This window comes from Triturus cristatus, chromosome 9 (genome assembly GCF_964204655.1).
Source record: "Triturus cristatus chromosome 9, aTriCri1.1, whole genome shotgun sequence".
NCBI lineage: Eukaryota > Metazoa > Chordata > Amphibia > Caudata > Salamandridae > Triturus > Triturus cristatus.
In genome coordinates, this window is record NC_140592.1 from 42,207,763 (window position 1) to 42,228,700 (window position 20,938).

Consider the following 20,938-nt stretch of genomic DNA (forward strand, 5'->3'; position numbering starts at 1 on the left):
TGGTTGTACAGGTGCCTCTGGAATGCCTTCAGGGCTAGCAGGATGGTTTTCAACTCGAGGTAATTGATATGGCGAACCGCATCTGCTGGAGCCCACAGACCCCTCACTCTGAGGTTGTCCATGTGCGCTCCCCCATCCCTTTTGCGATGCGTCCGTGGTAATGGTCATTGTTGGGTTTGGTGGTGTCAGGCTTCTCCCTGCTGTCATGTTGTCTCTGTTCCACCAAGTCATCTCCTCCTGCACTGCGTGCGTAACAACCACTAGATCCTCCCAACTTCCGTTTGCTTGTGACCATTGCTGTTGTAGCCATTCTTGGAATGGTCTCATGTGCAGGCGTACATTCGGCACCAGCTGGATACACGACGCCATCATCCACATCATCTTGCTCACTGACCTAACTGTCAGAGCTCGCCCCTTCTGGTAGAGCCGCGTCTCCTTCAGTAGGGCATCTGTCCTCCTGTCGCTGGGCACCACTGTGCTGTTCAGGGAGTTGATTTTTGCTCCCAGGAAAATCTTCACCTGCTCCGGTTCCAGCGATGACTTCCCCCAGTGAATCGAGAACCCCAGGTTCGTCAGAGTGTCTGTTAAGCGTTTTGCGTGCCTCTCGCACTTCTCGCGTGAGTTTGCCTTGACCAGCCAGTCGTCTAAGTAGGGGTAGACATGGATCCCCTGCCTTCGTAGGTGGGCCGCGACCGCCGACAGGCATTTTGTAAAAACCCTTGGCGCCGATTTTAATCCAAAGGCCAGGGTTGTGAACTGGTAGTGTTCCTGGTCGATGTTGAACCGTAGAAGGCCCTTGTGTCTTCTGTTTATTGGGATGTGCAGGTAGGCATCCTTGAGGTCCACGGTGACCATGAAGTCCCCGTCTCTTATTTGGGGCAGTACCTCCTGCAGCGAAGTCATTTTGAACTTCTGAGTTCTGATGAACTTGTTTAGGTAACGGAGGTCCAGGATGGGTCTGAGGTTTCCGTCTTCTTTCGGGACCACGAAGTAGTTTGAGTAGACCCCTTGTTGCGTTCTCTGAACGGCACTGCCTCTATGGCTCTTTTTTCTAGAAGTTTCCGTGTTTCTTCTCTGAATAGGGCCAGTTCTTGAGCCGATCTCTGCCTTCCCTTTGGTCTTCTGTTTGGAGGTCTTTTCTCCAAATCTACGCAGTATCCGTACTGCATGACGTTCAGTATCCACTTGTCTGTGGTTATACGCCGCCACTCCTGAAGGTAGAACCTCAGTCTTCCGCCTACTGGTGTTGTATGCTCGTAGGCTTTTGATTCTTCTCTCCCCCCTGATGTTACTGTACTGCGCCTCACCCTTGGGGGCATGTCGAGGGTAGGCGTCCTCTTGCGTGCTGAGTCACTTTGATGAGGGCTGGTCACCCCCTCTCCTCCTCTGGCCACATCCGTTCCCTCTCCCGCGAAAGGACTGGCCCAGAGGTTGGTACTGCCAGTTTTGCTTCTGTTGACCTTGTTGTCCGTGACTATCACCCTGCTGACTCTGCTGGAACGTCTGGTGCGACGCCCCCTGCTGGCTTCCTCCCCGACCATAGGGTCTCCTCGAGGGATTGCCTCGCCTCATTCCCCTCAGCTGTAGGGCCCCCATGGACCTCGCCGTTTCGTTTTCTTTTTTCAGCTGGGTGAGTTTCTCGTCTACTGTTGCTCCGAACAGTGTCTCTCCGTTGAAGGGGGTGCTAAGGATGTTGTACTGCACCTCCGGTTTGAATCCCGAGATTCTTAGCCATGCATGTCTTGTCTCGGTGACCCCTATGGCCATTAGTCTTGCCGAAGTCTCTGCCCCGTCCAACGCCGTCTTTATACAAGAGTTGGCGATGTTTTTACCTTCGTCCACCAGGTGCGAGGCTCTCTGGCGGTATTCTTCGGGGAGGTGCTTTACTAGCTCCCCCATCTCGTCCCAGTGCTGGTACTGGTGCCTATTGAGAAGTGTATTGGAATTCGCCATGCGCCAGTACATTGCGGCGTTCCTCTCGACCTTTCTTCCTGTGAGGTCTATCCTCCTGCTTTCTTTATCAGGTGGTGGCCCCGAAGTTGCTGGTACGTTGGCCCTTCTCCTGGCCGTGGAAGCTATGATGGAGTCGGCGGTGATGCTACCCTTGATGTAAGGGGGGTCCAGAGAAGAGTGCTTATACTTCTTCTCCGTCCTGGGCGTGATCGAACAGCAGGTCGCTGGTTCCTTGAAGGCTTCTCTCCCCTGATTCATCACACTTTGTAGCATGGGGAGGAATTGGCTTCTCGTCTGGATGGGGAGCAGGGTCTCGAGGAGGAAATCGGCTTTCGGCCTCTCTTCGTCGAGTTTGACGCCGAAGGCTGTTGCTGCGCTCCTGACCACCATATTGTACACCCCGATGTCGTCGGGTGGCGAAGGCCTCGAAGGGTACGTGTCCACGGGCTCCTCCGGGTTTTCGGTGTCGAGATCCTGCCATTCGATGTCGTGGCTGGTAGATGGCGCCGAGCTGTAGAACGACTGCTGGTCTTCTTCCTCGGCTTCGCCTTCATAATAGGTCTCGTCTTCCTCTTCGAGATCTCTCGTCAGCCCCTCGGTGTCGAATTCGTCCTCGACTTCGACGACGTTCGTCAGTGGAGCCGTTGGAATCTTGAATTCCTTCATCTTGGCGTCGAACTCCTTCTTCCTTTGAAGGATGTTCTCCATTTCGGCCTCGAGCCGCCTCTTCTTTTTCTCCATCTCGGAGATGCTTTAAGCGTCGACCGCGGGCCTTTTCGACGGAACTTGCGCCGACGCCGACCGTTCTTTCTGCGTCGAGCGTCCCGTTTCATGGGTTGCCTTCGACGATCCTTGCCTTTCGGCACCAGGGAGTCCTTTTCGAAGGATCCGCTCGGCCTCTTGTCCATGGTTCCCCCCTTGGTCGTCGAAGTCTTCGGCGCCGGGGCTCCCTTCGTGGACTTTGACTCTGATTTTCTCGAGTCACCCTCGGGTTTTCGAGGTATTTTCTGTTTTGAGCTCGACGATTCTCTTACCTAGTCTTCATTTTTCTAGTCGGTCTCTACGACCGTGAAGTTTTCTGGTCCCTCGGCGACGTTGTCCTCATCGTCCGTGGAGAGGCCCAGATCGTAGAGCGACGGGGCCTTACCCTTGCCATCCATGCTGGCATTGGCTCTTCTCTGCCGTTCTCTCACCCGGAGCGTCTTCGGCGCGAAAGGCTGAGCAGGCGTTGCAGTCCTTACTCTGGTGGTCGACCGGTAGGCAGAGGTTGCAGACCGGATGCTGGTCCTTCTGCGCGAACTTGTGGTGGCAGTTAGGGCAGAACTTGAATGGCGTCTTGTCCATTGCGCTCAGGGCCTCTGAGTGCGCATTCTCCAAGGGCGTCGAAGAAAAAGGCGCAAAACGTCCTTTCTTCGTGCTCCTGTTGTAATCTATTCCTTTCCTGTGATATCTTCGTAGTAGTTATCGACGAAACTCGCTTTTCTTTCTTCTTCCTTCGTTTGCAATTCTGGAGCTTCCCGATGACGATCCAGACCCAACGGCGGAAAAAAGAATCTGAAGATGGCGCCCCAAAGGTGGGACTTCCGCAGGAAGCACGACGACGTCACGGGAGGTACACCAAATGGTGGGTCGTCGCCGCCCACCTGGGCTACAAAAAAAAAAAAAAAAAACACAAAGAAAAGACTACGAATCCGGACCCAACCACAAGATCGCGGAATAATGCACAGCATAGTGAATCCAGAAAGATTCACGCTGCAAAACTGGTTCTATTGCATGCTTTAGCAGCGATAAATGTTCTGTTGACATTGGGCTATGTCTTGGTGGTATGTTTGGGGGAGTAGAGGTGAGTTCTAGACAATAACCGGTTTGAATGATTTGTCTCACCCACTTGTCGGTAGTGATGTTGCTCCAGACAGGTAGGAATTGTAGCAGTCTTCCCCCGACCAAAGTGGAATGGTCCGGGGAGAGTGGAGGGAAGTCCCTGGGTGGGGGTGGAGGCGGAGCGAGTATTGTTAGTTTTGCCTCTGTCTTTGTTATTATTGCCTCTGTAGCCTCCTCTATGATAACCTCTGGTAAAGGTTGTTTGGGTGGGACTTTTGTAGGACGTGGAGGGGTTGTCAGAGGAATATCCTCTGGAGGTGCCCCTATAAGAGGAGCGACGAAATGAACGTCTGGGAGCTTGCGATGACAAGGCTCCCATTGATTTAGTCGTGTCGGTGTCTTTTTTAATCTTTTCTAGAGATGAATCCATGGCAGGGCCAAATAGATGTTCTTGATCAAATGGTTGGTTAAGTATGGTATTTTGAACTTCTGGTTTAAACCCTGAAATGCGTAGCCATGCATGTCTACGTAAAAGGACACTTGTGTTGATGGCTCGGAAGGCGGTGTCTGCCACATCTAGAGCACAACGAATGGAGGTGTTTGTTATAAGTTTACCCTCTCTTATGAGGTTGTTAGCTTTTGCCTTGTATTTGTCTGGGAGGTGTTATAATAGGGTTTCCAACTCATCATAGTGTGCCCTATCGTATCTAGCCAGTAATGCTTGTGTGTTGGCGATACGCCATATGTTGGCTGCTTGTGACGCTGTTCGTTTACCAGAAGCGTCCAGGAGTTTTGACTCCTTGTCGGGAGGCGGAGCATCGCCTGATGTTTATGAGTTAGCCCTCTTTCTGGCGTTGGACACCACTAAGGAATCCAATGGTATTTGTCCCTTGATGTAAACAGGGTCTGCTAGGGCAGATTTGTATTTTTTCTCTATTCTGGGGTTAATAACCCTAGCCCTCACAGGATCTTTGAACACCTCAGGTGCGTGTTTAATTACCCCTTTTAACATAGGGAGAACAGAAGTGGACCTTTGAGATGTATCAAATGTGTCCATTAGAAAATCCTCCTCCACAGGGTCTGTATGTAGAGCTACCCCGTGGTATTGTGCAGCTCTGAACGAGCTGGTTGAAACCCATAGTGTCCTCTGGAGGCGAAGGTCTAGAGGGATAGATGTCTTGTGGCACATCAGGGACATCTGGCACGCCATAATTGTCCCATGGGTCACCTGGGGTGTAAGGCTGACTAGGATCCCCTAATGGTTCATCGTCTGCACCCTCCATCCCGTCCCCAGAAGTGTCATCATCGTCCTGAGGTGGAGGAGATGGTGAGGGGAGTAGGAAGGGAGTCTGAGAGGAGATTTTGCAATGTCCCTTTTCTTTGGTAGAGATGGAGCATGTACAGGCATGTCCATTGTTCTCTTCTTGGAGCTGAGAGTTAGTTGACCTGTTTTTGGGTCTTTAAGTAGAGTTTTTTGCGTTGGATCCGGTCGAAAAAGCTCTTCTTGTAGAGGTTGGTCTTTTGGTGCCGATCCCAGATAGTTTTCTTGGAGCGGAAAGAGGTACAAGCTGGGCAGTCTCTGGCCTCGTGCTCCGGTGAAAGGCAGAGGTTACACACCTCATGCAGATCTGTGTGTGGAAACTTGGATCCACATTGAGGACACTTTATAAAAGGAGTCCCTTCCATGAGCCAGGTCTGATGACGTAGGTAGGCCCGAAGGCCTTCTTCGATGCCCGGAATCAAAGACTTCGAGCTTGTAGAGATGCGCGTTGAGTAGGGAACGCGATTGGAACAATACCTGAGAAATGGGTGAAGGATTGTGCGTCGAAAGTTGGATCAGTAACGGCATCAAACTGGAGCGCGATAAAGACATCCGAGCCCGATGGCGGAAAAAAAACGATCTGACGATGTAGTCCATGCCCATGCGCACTATTGTCCAAAGGAGGAGCCACCTATCCCGTGACCTCCAAAGACTTTCCAGGACAACAACAAAGTGCAAACATCCGGGCCCAACACCAGATGGAGATCTATGCATAAGTGTGTGATCTACAGCTCATATGCCTCGAATATATTCAATATATTTACATGGCATGTTTCCAGCCGGCTTGGACCTATGTCTGACGCGAACTAATTGACACCACATCCATGCACCATTTTAAGGACATCTAGTCTAAATCTCAGCACAGCTGCTTTTTCAATCAATCCTATTTTCTTTGCCGATCTTGACATGTATGATTTCTCACCCTATAGCATTTTACCATCTCATATATACAGTACAGTTTGTAAATAGAGGTGCTAGATGGCTGGACTGTCGAACCTCCACATTGCCTTGGTCTCGATCAGAGCCATCAAAAAGGCGGCTCTAGAAGGTAGTAGAGTCCAGTGTCATGCCTGATGTTTCGGCACAAGAAGGTTAAGGTTTAGCAGACTGAGGCACACAATGCCATGAAGGCAACCTGTCTACTAGCGAGCTAAGGAGGAAGGTACAGGGCTTTATTGAAGGAAAAAAACTAAATAGCAGGTAGAAGGTTGTTCTAACGTCTGAGTGCTCAATTCTTTCCAACTCAAACTTTTTATTGTGCAATTTTCCTCTTGCATTCAGCTTTCTCTTTTCCTTCCATCTTCCTATACTTTATTTGCTTCCTTTTGTCAGTTTCTTTGTCCTTCCATGTAACCCTTTCCATCTTTCATATTTTCATTTCCTGCTTTAATTTATTTCCCCATAATTTTTCCATCTCTTGCCTTTCTCAATATTTTTTCCTTACATCAAATCATCTCTGCTATTTTGTCTTTACATCTTTTCATCTTTATTTTTCCATCTTTCGTCCATCCTATTTTCTTTTTATTCATTCTACTTTTCACCCTTATTCCTGTTTTTCATCCTTATCCATCTTTACTGCTTGCTCTTGCTGTTTTTTTCCTTTAATTTTCCCTTTGCTTTTCTTTATTTACTACTTCGATTTCACACTTTACATTGGTCATCTATCTCTTACATTCACTGCTTCTTTCTCTAACACTCATTTTTCACATTTTCAAAAGTTTTCTCTGTCACTGCTTTTGGCTCCTTCGCTATTGCGTGGTCACCCCCCCCCCCCATTTACTCCCTAATACTAATTTCCTAATTTCTTGCAGTGTTATTTATAATCTTCTGTTTGAAAACCTGCTTCTCCAAACAACCGAGTAACACTACACAGAACTGCAACAACCAGTCTCATGATCCACCCAACTGATCATAATTGTATGATGAGAGGGGTTCGACACATGACTTAGATGCCTGTTGCTTAAGTGTGGAAGTGTGCTCGGATACCAGATTGGTAGCCTCTTAGTTTGGAACTGGAATTAACCTAGTCTTTTAATTGGATAGAGACTACCTTTTTATGCTTTAGAGTAATGGTAGGTTTGTGATTTGATCTGGCAGGGCCTTCGGGAATTCACAACTTTAATTGGATCGGGAAAGATGCCATGTACAAAAATTTAACTGCCTATTTTAAGGAGAGTGAGTGCTTTCTGGATAAGTGGATTAAAGATCTTGGATCGAAGCTATCCCAATACGTGGTTCAATGGAGGGTCGAATAGTTGTTAGAAAGATCGTTATGATGACAATTTTAAGAAAGCACTCCTTCAGAATATAGCACAGTTGGATAGGATAGATGGGAGTAACCTGCTATGTGCAAACAAGGTTGCACTGGACCTGGTCTTATTTTCATTAATACTTTATTGATGGCACTGTAATTGCTGGTTGAGTGAAGTATCATGGTGGTGCTGGTGACAGTGAGGCACTGCTTGGTGGATTTGAGGATGGCCCTGAAGGCTGTTAAGGTGCAGCATAACTGTTGGCTTGTTTTAGTAGGATTTTGTGTGAGCATTTGGCAATTTTAGTCTTACGCTCTTCCTTGCTTTTGAGAGAAGATGGATATAGTTTAAAAGTAAGCTGACATCAGAGTCAGCTGAGATTGCCGGAGTATTGAGTTGTTGCTTGAGACACTTTACAACTGTGCAACCATAAAGGAGCAGTACTATGGCTTGGTAGGTTTTGGGCGACTGAGGTGGATGATTAGCATCGGCACTTGGGTGATTAATGGGATGGCAGGGTTGACTGACAAATTCAGTTTCATTTGTAGACCAGACTGACAATAATGAGTGGTCTGGGTGGGTTCTATGGATTGTTTCATGTTCACGGTGTTAATAATGTTGACTGCTCCATTCATAATCTTGCTGGAGGGACTGCCTGGAGTTCTGAAGTCCAAGAGAAAGACGCTGCTGTATGAGTTGCTGCTCAATGTTGCTGGGATCAGATCTGTCGATCGAGTTAACAGTATCTTAGATGCTGGTGGAAGAAGTGGCGGTGAGTAGCTATATGGAGTTAATGGTAGTAGTTTCCTAGAAAGTACACCGTCAAGACTGTGTGCAGACAACTGTGGGACCACAGAGATGTTACATTTTATCAATGATGTCTAAAAACTTCAAAAAGGGCAATTCAAAAGATATTGAGTCTGGCATGTGATCCAGAAGCAAAAGCGGGGGAGTCACCTGAAGGGATTTGTGGCTCATGCTTAATATTTTGAATTGTGTTGTCTCACTGAGCAGCAGTAGATGGCATTTAAGAAGCGGGTGGAAATGAAGGAAACACTTCGGGAGAATATGGCAGCAATGCTCCGATGTATTCGGATTAGTCAACTTGTATACTGACCAGAGAATCAACTGCCACAGATCATAGTTTACAGACAATGTAGGGAAGAATGTTCAAGTGTTCTACTTGGTGAAATTCGCTTTGCAACCTTATTGACTGGATGTTCTTGCTAAAGGTCCTAGATGCAGACTCAAAGAGTATTGTAGGAAACAACTTAATGAGGATAGACTGTCGTCTTTACTCCATTCACTTTGAAGCTCCTTCAATATGTCTCCAGGACCTTGTACTGTTGGCAAAATTGAAAACTTCAACCCCTCAAGTTTCAACCCTCCTTCCTCAACAGTTCAATAAACAGACGTGAGTGAGCTCAAAAACAATTAACCAAATGTATCAAAAGTAAACGGATGATATCGACGGGGCATTACAATGCCCACCTTGTATTCTGTCTGGGCAACATCCAGAGCAGGGTAGGACATTATCATTTGAGCCTCAACCCTAGAGTGCTTTCTCCACTCCTACTTCATCTTTACTTTCCAAAAATAATTATATTTCAGCACTTGCACCTTGGAATATAACTAAAGTAACTTGCAAACCGGACTGCTACAAAAAACATTGAGGACCTAGACACTAGCACTATTACAAATATTCAGGACCCAGCAACTTTGCTTTCTAGACCTTCTGCAAAGGCGAAATGCCACAGCGCTACAGGGCAGAAGACAACAAAGGTGATATCAATATTGCGTAGGAGCAGTAATGCACACTTATCCAATTCCGACCAAAAGATAAACACTTGGAGAATACAGATCCAGATCTGATGAAGTCTGTAATGATAAAGAGGTAACTATTCTAATACTCTATCAGTGCTAGGGTAGTTCCAAATGTTTCATACAACATTCTGATTAACTAGGTAAGTGCTTGAAAGGGAAGCAGCTGAAATGCTTAAAAGAAATAATCCTACTTTTGCAAGAAGTCTTGCAGCATTCTGGAGATACTGCCAGTCGATCCATGTTCCCAGATTGTTCATCACACGCTCCTGGATCTTCTCTTGAATTCGCTGGTATGTCTGCGCCTCCAGCTGCAAACTCTTATTATGGTTCTCCCACTGCCAAGACAAAAAAAAAAAAGGTCTAACAATTGTGCTTCCAAAAAATAAGGGGATTAGAAATGTAGTGCTGTGGCAGACATACATCACTATACCTAAAATACAATTACTAAAACGTTTTTTACACCTAGTGTGGCTCAATTTCAAACTAAAAAATGTATAGTGAGTCGGAGATGCAGCTGGAAACAAGTTTGTAAACCAGTGTCTACTACTGGCTGAAAAAAATACGTTTTAAGTGCTTCCTAATCAATAATAAAGAAAGGAGCAACTGTGTATTCGTCGAATCTGGTTATATCACAGTAAAAAAACACAATGGTACAATGATTTTTGCTGTTTCTAGGCTGGACATAAAAAGAGCTTCAATGAGCCAACAGAGCATCAAGGTCACTTTTATAGAAGGGTCTTCCTCCATTAGCAACTGAAGACTGCTTTTTCAGGAGAACATGTGTTTTAACTGCATTTCAAGTAACTTTTTCACATGCCCTTAACTAGTTCTTTTAAATGAGTATGTTTGAGCCAATTGATAGGTTTTCGAATAACAAAATGGTTGCTGTGCATTATTCCACAATCTAGCGGTTGGGTCCAGAATCTTCTTTTTAGTCCTCTTTTGGCCATCGCTTGTAGCCATTTGGTGCTATATTTGCCCTGCTATGATGTCAGGCGTATGTCCCAGAAGCCCCAGTGCGTGGTCACCATCTTCAGATAATTTTTTCTCCTTTTTGGGGCTCCTCGTGTCCTTGCTGGCTTCCTTTCTGTTCAAGGTCCTTGTCTCACCTTATTTTCTGGGGAGGAGGAGGGTTGCCTGTAAATCCATAAAATCTCCAAGCTGCAAAACTACTCCTACTGGTAAGCAACCATTTTGTTTTGAATCATGAATCCTTTTCTTGATTCCCATGCTGTGCATTGATTTTGTAGCAGTTTCACAGGTCATTCTTGGAGTTGGTGCTGAAATGAGGTTGAGATCGCAAACAGATGCTTCAGTATCTTCTGTGCCACTTGTGCCTCCTTTGTTTATTTGGATGTCCACGCAATAGTGTTTTAGGAAGGTGTGGACTGATAACCATGTAGTTGCCACACATGTTGTTTATAGTTATATTTGCTAGAAAGGTCAGGGTGGCTCTAGTAAGGGGGATATCTCTAGACCCCCTTACTTATCCTGTGAGGATATGTATCAGTCCATATTCATTTGAACCCTGTTTTCCATATAACTACCCTGAGGACTGCGATATAAAGAACCACTTGCAAGACCTGCCCTGGAGCCTTCTATGTTTGGGCTGCTTCCCGGTTACTCCTGTTCTATACTGAAAGCATTTATCCTCCTTGCGCCTGAACTTTGTACATATGAACAAAAGTGGTTCACTGTTGGCCACCAAGACTCCCTGATCCTCCCATGTGTTTAGCGCCCTGAAGAACGTGCAACCTCATTTATAAGTCATTACCGAAACGCGCGTTGGCGCATGTTGTGGAGACCACCAAAAGACAGAATCACTATATAAAATGTCTGCAGTAGTGATACATTTATCTCTACTCTGAAATGTATTTACTTAGGATACTGATAAAACGTTATTGTGATAATACAACAATACTGAGCAAAAACTCTCCCTGTTATAAAAATATTGAGACTAATCGATCTCTGTACAGCAGACATTATATCCTAGGCAGTTCCTCGGATATGTTAGAGGGATGGTCCTCCCAGATTTCTTTATTCTTTGTTGCTGTTTTTAGAATGTGTAAACTGTCTGTGGCATGAATACGGTATGTATGGAAGTGTGGGATAAGATATAGTAATATATTATTTTGTGCCTTGGCGTGGTTTTCATTAATTGCTTTATTTGTCATGTTGAGACTATACAATCTTTAGTTTAGATTGTTTGGATACTCGCAATGAACAAGTTACTTACCTTCAGTAACGATATATCTGTAAGAAACATTAGTTAGTTAAATTCCTCACCTTAGAATATCCCCAGGCGTCAGGTTGGATCCGGAAAGATTTTTCGTCAGCAATACCCTTGCGCGTCGCTAGGCGTCATCTGCGGCTCGGCGTCAGTCGTCGGCGTCGTGATCGCTGGGATGACATCGGAGTACTTAGACGCCGCCCTCGCGCGCTGACGTCAGTTCTTGTACATAGCTTTCCGCGCCAGGAACGCAGAGCCATGCAAGAGACCGACACTGGTGCCAAGAATCTAGGGCCCTGAAAGGGATGACCTTACCATAGATATTGGTTCGCAGAACGGGGAGGATGGGTGGGGTGGTGAGGAATCTAACTAACTAATGCTCCTTACAGATTTATCGTTACCGAAGGCAAGTAACTTGTTCATCTGAAAGAAACACGTTAGTTAGATTCCTCACCTTAGAATAGATACCCCAGCAATACGAACCCTGATGGTGGGTCTGCGAACCAAGATCACACCAGGAAGTCCTGGAGAACGGAAAGGCCAAAGAAGCCGTCTCTCCGGACTTGGCTGTCCAGGCAATAATGTTTGGCAAACGTGTGCAGCGAGGCGCACGGTGTTGCCTGACAAATGTCTTGCACCGAGAGATGGTTCGCTTGTGCACCGCCCGCCCCTACTTAGCGCCCACGTAGCCAACAAAGAGTTGGTCGTCCACCCGGAACTGTTTCGTGCGGTCCAGATAGGACAGCGCCCGTTTTGGGACCAGACGGTGGAGGCTCTCTTCCTCTTTCGAGGGAGGCGGAAAGAAGATGGGCAGTGTAACAGACTGGCCGATGTGAAAGGAAGGACGAGTCCTGTGAACAACCTTGTCCGTGTGGACAGAAAGGAAAGGAGTCTTAGAAGACAGAGCCTGGAGCTCACTCACCCTTCTAGCAGAGGTGATGGCAACCAGGAAAGCATTTTTGAGAGTCAGAAGACCAAGGGGACATTCATGAAGTGGCTCAAAGGGAGCGCACATCAGATAGGTCAACACTAGGTTCAAATCCCACTGAGGCATTACGAAAGGGACAGAAGGAAACATGTGAGTAATGCCCTTAAAGAATCGAGAAACAACAGGGGATTTAAAAAGAGAAGGCTGATCAGGAAGTCGTAAGAAAGCAGAAATAGCCGAAGGGTATCCCTTGAGGGTGCCCAGAGCAGAGCCCTGCTGGGCCAGGGAAAGAAGAAAGAGGAGAACCTCAGAAAGAGAGGCGGAAAGGGGATCCACAGCCTTTGCTGTGCACCATGCCAGAAATTTGTTCCACCTGCAGGTGTATACCAATTTTGTGGAGGGACGCCTGGCTGCCAGAATGACATTACAGACTTCAGGAGGCAAGTCAAATGGCATCAACTGCCGCCGCTCAATCTCCACGCATGGAGGTGGAGGTTGGACAGGTTCGGGTGGAGGACCGTTCCCTGCTGCTGCGGCAGAAGGTCCTCTTGAAGAGGCAGTCGAATCAGGGGATCGATCGATAGACTGAGTAGCTTGGGATACCAGTATCTTCGTGCCCAATCCGGAGCCACAAGAATGACTTGGGCCCGGTCACGTCTGATCTTCTTCAGCACTCTGGGCAGAAGTGGTATAGGCGGAAAGGCGTACAACAGACCGCAACTCCACTCGTGACGAAAAGCGTCTCAGATTGCGTGCCGCCTTGGAAATTTCAACGTGCAGAACTGATGACATTGCGAGTTCTCTTCGGTGGCGAATAGATCTAACCAAGGCTCTCCCCACTTACGAAAGTGTCCTTGCGCCACGTCCGAGTGCAGACGCCATTCGTGATCCATCATGCAACGGCGGCTGAGTTCGTCCGCTCCGGCGTTCAGAGAGCCCGCAATGTGTTGAACCACCAGGGTGATGCCGTAAGGTTCTAGCCAGGTCCAGAGGCACAGAGCCTCCTGACAAAGGGTCCACGACCCCACCCCGCCCTGTTTGTTGCAATACCACATGGCGGTGGTGTTGTCAGTGAACACCTGCACTACAGTCCCCCGAACAGAGGGAAGGAATGCCTTCAGTGCAAGACGGATCGCCCGCAGCTCCAATAGGTTGATATGGAGCCGGGACTCCGCCGGAGACCAGAGGCCTCTGATCTACGCCTCTCCCATGTGCCCCCCACATCCCAGGAGGGATGCATCATCACCACTACGTGCTCTGGTTGGGTTAGGGATCTGCCACTGACCCAATCGCAGTCCGTGAGCCACCACTGCAACTGTCTTGCAGTGTCCTCTGAGATCAAGACATGGTCAGACAGGTTGCCCTGATGCTGGGCCCACTGAAACTTCAGGTCCCACTGCAGAGCCCGCATCCGCCACCTGGCGTGATGTACCAGCAGGATGCAGGAGGCCATCAGACTCAGAAGCCGCAGCACCAACCTGACCGAAACCTGGGATAAAGGCAAAAAAAGATCAGAATCGGAGCCTGAATATCCCGAACCCGCTGTTCCGGAGGATAGACCCGGAACTGCACCGAATCCAGAACCGCTCCAATGAAGAGGAGCTTCTGGGAGGGACTCAGATGAGACTTCGGCACATTGATGGAAAACTCCAGCAAATGCAGGAGGTCGGCCGTAGTCTGGAAGTGGGAGACGACTGCCTGGGGCAAGCCCGCCTTCAACAACCAGTCGTCGAGATAGGGGAAGACTGAAACCCCTAATCTGCGCAGATGAGCTGCGACCACCGCCATCCCTTTCGTGAACACCCAAGGGGCACTGGTGAGGCCGAAGGGGATCACTGTAAACTGAAAGTGTTCGTGGCCTACTGTGAACCGCAGGTAACGCCGGTGGGCCGACAGAACAGGGATGTGGAAATAAGCGTCCTGCAAGTCCAACGCTACCATCCAGTCTCCAGGGTCTAGGGCAGCCAGAACCTGAGCTAAGGTGAGCATCTTGAACTTCTCCTTCCGGAAGAAGGCGTTGACGCTCCTGAGGTCCAAGATAGGGCGTAGGTCCCCTTTGCGCTTCTTGGGAACCAGAAAGTAGTGGGAGTAACAACCCCAACCTACTTCTGGGCCAGTAACGCGCTCGATGGCCCCTTGGCCAAGAGGGCAGTAACTTCCTCCTGCAGAAGTTGCAAGTGATCCCCTGACATGCGGTGGTACTGCGGTGGCATGGCTGGAGGGGTCGCCTCGAAGGGGAGGGAGAAGCCCCTTCGGACGATTTGCAGCACCCACCTGTCCGATGTGATGGTATGCCAGTGGAGCAGGTGATGGCGAACTCTGCCTCCCACTGGCGTGGAATGGGCCTGAAAGCTCGGACTAGGAGGGCTTTGAGGTGGATGCTGCTGGGGCAGATGTGGACGGACCGGCTCTTTGTGCCCCTGCTCTGCCTCGGCGGAATCCACGTCCGCGTTGAGGCTGGTTCTGCGGCCTGTGGCTAGACGGACGTGAAGGGGCGCCCCTTCCTTGGCAACGAAAGGGGCGAAAAGCAGAAGTTTGTGGGTGCGGGCCGAGAGGCCCAAGGACTTGGCCGTAGCCCTGGAGTCCTGAAAGTGCTCCAGCGCACTATCCGCTTTGTCGCCAAAAAGGCAACGGCCATCGAAGGGCATGTCCATGAGGGTGCTCTGGACATCCCCGGAGAAATTCGTGGATCTCAGCCAGGCGTGGTGACGAATCGCCACCGTGGTCGCAACTGCCCTGCCTAGCGAGTCTGCTGTGTCCAGCCCACATCGGATTGAATACCGTGCCGCATCCCGCCCCTTGGGAAGAGCCTGGGCGAGCCGTGTCCGGGCCTCCTCCGGACTCTGGGGCAGCACGTCCGCCACCGTATCCCACAAGGAGTGGGTGTAACGGTCCAAAAGGCATGCGGTGTTGATGGACCGCAATCCCAAACTAAGGAAGGAGAACAGTTTCTTCCCAAACTGTTCCAACCTTTTGGATTCCCGATCCGGGGGAGCGGACGGGAAGGCGGTCTGGGAGGTAGAGGCCTGGATAACCAGGCTCTCGGGCGTGGGGTGCACCGACAAAGCTGAGGTCACCCGGGGCGGTGGCGCCAGGCCACGTTCCGGTACACAGGAGGGACTGTGGAGGGCTTGGACCAGGTGCCCATCAGAACGCCGGTCAGTGCTTCATTGAACCGCAGCAGAGACTCGAGGAGCTTACTGGCGGTTGAAGCACTTCAGTGAGGAGTTTAGTCCTCACGGCCACAGCAGGGAGCTCCAGCCCGAGGGCTTCGGCCGCCTTGAGCAGCACCACAGAATATGTAGCACCCTCCTCCGTAGCCACGGAGGGAGGACAGATGAAGCCAGTGTCAGGGGAGGTGTCAAGACCACTGGCATCCCCCAGCTCTTCTGCCCAGTCCTGAGATAACTGGCACTGCTGTGCCAGAGGGTCCACAGACCCCTCCCAGTCGTCCCCATCATTCGACTCCTGGTAGACCGGTGGAAGGGTCGGAGCCAGGCGGAAGATGAACCTGTTATCCATCGGCGCCGGATACAGCACCGGGTGGCACCGCTCCGACGCCGGGCCCGGACCTAAACCTGGGGACCACGTCGTCCGAAGACTGCGCCAGGGGCAGCACCGAAGGGGATCGACGCCGGCGGAGGGGTCGTAAGGTCGACCAGGATCCAGGCCTGGATCCCGAGGGGGCCTGCGGCATCGGGACCGAAGTAGACGACGGCCCCGGAGGCTCGTTAAACCTCCCAGTCGAGCCTGCAGGCCTGACGGCGCGCCGGCAGGCGTCGACGGCGGAGCCAGACTCCTCATGGCCACGAGGAAGTCTCTGATGGGAGTCGCGTCAGACCCAGGGACCGGAGGGTATGGGATCGGCGTGACTGCTGCGGCTCCGAAGGAGCCGCGCGGGTGGTGCCACCCAAACCCTCAGCCGAGTCGCGTGACCGGCGAGGGGAGTCAGAAGAGTGATGTCGCCTCTTTGACGACTTCTTATTGTGCCTCGACTTTCTGGAATACGAGGACTTTGACCCTGACGAGCGGTGATGGCTGCAACTCCGCGACCGGTCCCTCGACCTCCTCCTCGACCAGGACCGTGAGCGGCACGGAGCAGACTGCCGGATCTCGAGCAGCTTGCGGGACCACTCCCGCCTAGCCTTCGAGGTCAAGGCCCGGCATTCGAGGCACGACTCTGCATCGTGGTCGGCCCCAAGGCAGTAGAGACACCGGCGGTGGTGATCCGTGACCGACATCAGGCAGTGACAGGCGTCGCACGGTTTGAATCCAGGCATCCCTACCGGCACCAGAGTCGAGGTCGACTGGTAATGGAACCAAAAGAGTTAAAAAAGTTTAGTCAAAAAGTGACTAAAAGGGTATGCTCTTCCCGGATCGGCGCTTACTGGCGCGGAAAAAAGAAGAACTGACATCAGCGCGCGAGGGCGGCTTCTAAGTACTCAGACGACGTCATCCCGGCGATCACGATGCCGGACGCGTAGCCGCAGACGACGCCTAGCAACGCGCAAGGGTATTGCTGACGAAAAATCTTTCCAGATCCAGCCGGACGCCTGGGGATATTCTAAGGTGAGGAATCTAACTAACGTGTTACTTTCAAATACAAATAATAAAGTATATCTTCTTTGTTGAATTATTGTGATCTATTTATGTATATCATGTGATTGAATATCAATATCCATTGTATCTGCAAGCCCAGTGAGCGTAGTTTTTTTGTTTGGCTCATGTGCGACTAGGCACAACAGTATTTATTTCAGTGTTGCTGGTTTCCCCTGATCTCCTGCCTGAGTATCCCTGCCTCAGGTGCCCTCTCTTTTTGCGTATCATAAGTCACACAGCAGACACGTTCTTCCATCAATACACTGCCACAGCGTAGTGTGCTAGCCATCTCAAATAAGCTTCAGCACCTTGTCAGTAACATGAAGTGGTATATAATTCCAACTACAATAAAATATAAAAGTTTAGTTATACAGCACGTTACAATTTGTCTCACCCTCTAGGAGCTGATAATAGGAGATAACTATTACCCAACTCTTTTAAATTTGTTCTATTGAACTCTGTAAGGAGGAAAAGCCGACTGGGTTCATCAGGTTTTTCGGTTGCACACAGCACTCTACAGGGACTACATTAGTCCACTGAGTATTCGAATCTCACCTGACCACATTCACGGTCCAGAGAAAAGACATTTTATCCAGTCAGACCTATCAAGCTCTGAGGGACTTAGCAGTAAAAGTAGCTCTTTTAAGCAAATGGCCATAAAACCCAACACCCATTCAAAAACATAAAGAAAGAAAATGTGTCATATTTTGAACACATGTATCAAATGTAGAGACTTCTAAATTACCTACATGCCTCTAAGAAACCACTTGTGAAAATAAAGAGTAAAGTACCTGCAGAGAAGAGAAACATACTGTAATCTAACGCAACATTAACATAAAGGGGATGGAATAAATGCTATTTTACAAATGCATATGATACATTCTTCCCACAGTGTAAAAGCTAACTGGCTGTGTGGCGTGGGAGCCTCTTTATGTTAAGATTACGGCCTTTGTCTTAACCTTCTATTGAATTCCTACTCTTCAAAATAGAGTTAGAATGGAAATTTGGGGTCCATTAGTTTGATAGGGTAAAGGGAAAACACAATGTTTTGCCAGAGAAGAAATTGTTTCACTTTTAAGAGCGAAAAACTGGAACATATTTCCATGATATCGAGATGAATGGCATTGCACGAAAGATTGAAAAAGTGTAGATATGGTGACATTATCTAAATAGGAACCAAAAAATGCAACTGCCTCCACACACAGTTACAATATCCAAACCTCCAGTCAAGCAGTACATGGACTCAAGTGATTCTCACCCTTTCAAAGTAAAACAAGTACTTCTTGAGGGCTTCCCTGGCCTGGGCCTGCTGGCTCTGGTTTACAATGTCAGGGTTCTCTTTGTACCGACTGCATTCATAGTACTCGCTGCCGTGGGTCTTCCAGTCTCCCAGACACATCCAACAGAAATCTAGGACGAACAAAATACAGACCGTAGGTTGCTTAATACTTTACAAATTTAGGACAAGCCAGATTTTCAGAAAAAGATTTCACAGATGAAAAAAGGAAGGGAGGGAAGACATGCTGGGGTATTTATAAACCTTCTGATTGTTATCCACAACCAAGAGACCCCTGCCAGCCGCTTGGAAGATGTTCCTCAGCATAAAAGCAAAGGCTTCTAAAAGTCTCTTTCTGGGTTAGAGTCGCATACATAAAAATCCTGTTCCATTATTCATATTTTTTTTCAATCAGTCACAAATACACTGCAAGTTATTATAGCTATAACGTGGTTTATCAAAAGGCTGATGAAGGAAGGGACAGAAGAAAATGTATAAGGTGAGAACACAAAAACAAGGACATTGGTTAAGTGGGGCCAGTAAGAACCTACAAAAGTTTCATTTATAGATATACAGTGAGGCTCTACAGCTTTGTGTGAAAAACTACACATTTGATGCTTTTGCATCAGTTAGGCTATCATGTGAGCGTAGTCTATACAGCAGCTTTATAGGCGTGTGGTGTAATGGTGAGGTTAAATGAAAAGGTTATACTGAAGCTCTTGAACTTAGTAGCCAATACGAGCAGAGGATGGGAAGGAATTGCCCAAAGATTGACAACAGAGGGTGGGAGAAGAACCCCTTAAGACAGCATCTCTAATATGGAGTATTTTAGGTAAAGTCATTTTTGCAACCAGGCATTCATAGATCTGTGTGAGTCTGCAAACTGGGAAAGAGTGCGGTTACTATGGCCCAACAGGCTTGAGTGCAGCCAGAGTACATATGGAAATGTAGCTTGCAGAATGAAATCAGTTTTCGGACTTTAAAAAAAAACAACTAAACAGCAAAGATACCTGTGCACATCTTTTGTGCACTGAGTGAGTAACAGGAAAGCTGTTTGCAAGAAGCAGCTGGACGAGGTGTTGTAAAGTTTCTCTAAGAAAATGCAAGGGATCAACTGGAAGAACAACCTCCTGAAAAAAAAGAAAAAATACCAGAATCCCACAAGAAACAATCTGATGATTTAATGCATTAGAGCAGGCCCAGAAGCCATCAGAATGTCTGCTAAATCTCACCTCTGCCCAATTTTCATAAAGTCATCAAAACCACAAATGTGGGTGGATTGAGGAAAACTCCAGAACCATATTTTTTCTTCTTGAGAGAATGGAGTGAAATGACGTTTGTGTATTTCCCAGATTCCTACAGAATGCATTTTGCCAACTAATGCCAAGCGCCAGTGTCCATGTTAACTCACAAATAACTGTGTGGTTTTTAAGACATGTCAGACAATCTGATTGACTTACTTAAAAGTACGTTTTCACCCTTGGCATAGGCGTAGTCTCTGATCCAGGAACTATGTTTACTAGATCTGTTGCTACTTCTTTTCTGTGCCATTTTGCTTTCTTTTGCTCCATTTGCCTCCTTAAACCAAACAATTCTACAGCAGGAAGAGTCAGACTGGCCCTTAAAGAGTGACATGATCATTGACCATTATCTATTTTTACCACACCCTACTTAAGACACCCAGTTACAGGGAGGAGAAATTAAGGGCAACTTCCTGTGCAGGGAAACCAGATCGCTCCATGTCAAAGAAACACAACTTTTTCAGTACTGGGTTTGGAGCGAACATAATAGTGCATCCTGGGAGTCTTACTTCTGGTTCATTTTAATTAAGCCAATTGGACTAGCTCACCTGAAATCAATGATGTAATAACAAAGACCACAAATGTTTTTTTGCTGACCTGGAACCAGCTGATCAAGTAACCTTGCTATCTGCACAGGTTAGCAAGTGGATGTGCGATGGGCCAGAATTCCTGTCCTTTCACTTTTCCTGCATTTCTAAGTTTCTTTCTTAATCCAAAACATTCTCTCAGCTGGAGCTTGAAGATGGACCTCAAAGGAGGATTTGCTTCCACCAATTTGAACCCTTAGACCCACTAGTTTGGCATCAATGTAATATTTCCATGGCTGAGCCCAACCACACATGGGTTGACTGTCATAGGGTCACTAGTACGGTGAACATTTAATATCCTTAAAGCTAAGCATTAGCTGCTCTTCGGCTTGAGCCTGTAGGCCATTAATGAGGTGTCTAATGGTCAAAGGGCTGCACCCTCAAAGAATTTTGGATGACTCCATGGAATCACAAGTATGGTGTTTATTTAATCATGTGATGCTGCCACTTAGCTGCTCCTCGTCTGATCTCTTTGGGTGAAATCTAGGGTATTTAATATTCATAGGGCCTTAGTTGCTCAATGGTTTACAGCACTGGGAAACTACTGTGTGGTATATTTAATAATCCACAGCTGAGTTTCAGACACTCTTCGGTTGACCTAGAGGCCCACTATTGCAGATCTGTTTGATATTCACAAGTCTGTGACTTGACTGCGCCTGGTATGCCCAGAGAAGTCCAATAGTAATTTTTCAATTATATTCTTAGGGTTCCAGGTTAGGTTTTCATGGATTGACACTATGGGCCTCCACCTGTGGTGCCCATTTAATACTCCCATAGGTATACCTTCTCAGTTTCTCATGCCAGCAGACCCTTTAGAGTGATACCCATTATCTACTTACTAAACCT

The 20,938-nt window shown here is 48.1% G+C and overlaps 1 protein-coding gene across 2 annotated transcripts in view; it reads right to left on the reverse strand.

Moving 5' to 3' along the window:
- Positions 1–20,938, reverse strand: part of ARIH2 (ariadne RBR E3 ubiquitin protein ligase 2) — a 282,679-nt gene that overhangs the window by 54,852 nt on the left and 206,889 nt on the right. For both annotated transcript variants that reach the window (XM_085624353.1, XM_085624352.1), the window contains 2 exons: positions 18,187–18,338; positions 9,363–9,506 (listed from right to left, as the gene is read on the reverse strand). In XM_085624353.1, coding sequence (XP_085480479.1) covers positions 9,363–9,506; positions 18,187–18,338 — 296 coding nt within the window. The remainder of the gene's footprint in view (positions 1–9,362; positions 9,507–18,186; positions 18,339–20,938) is intronic.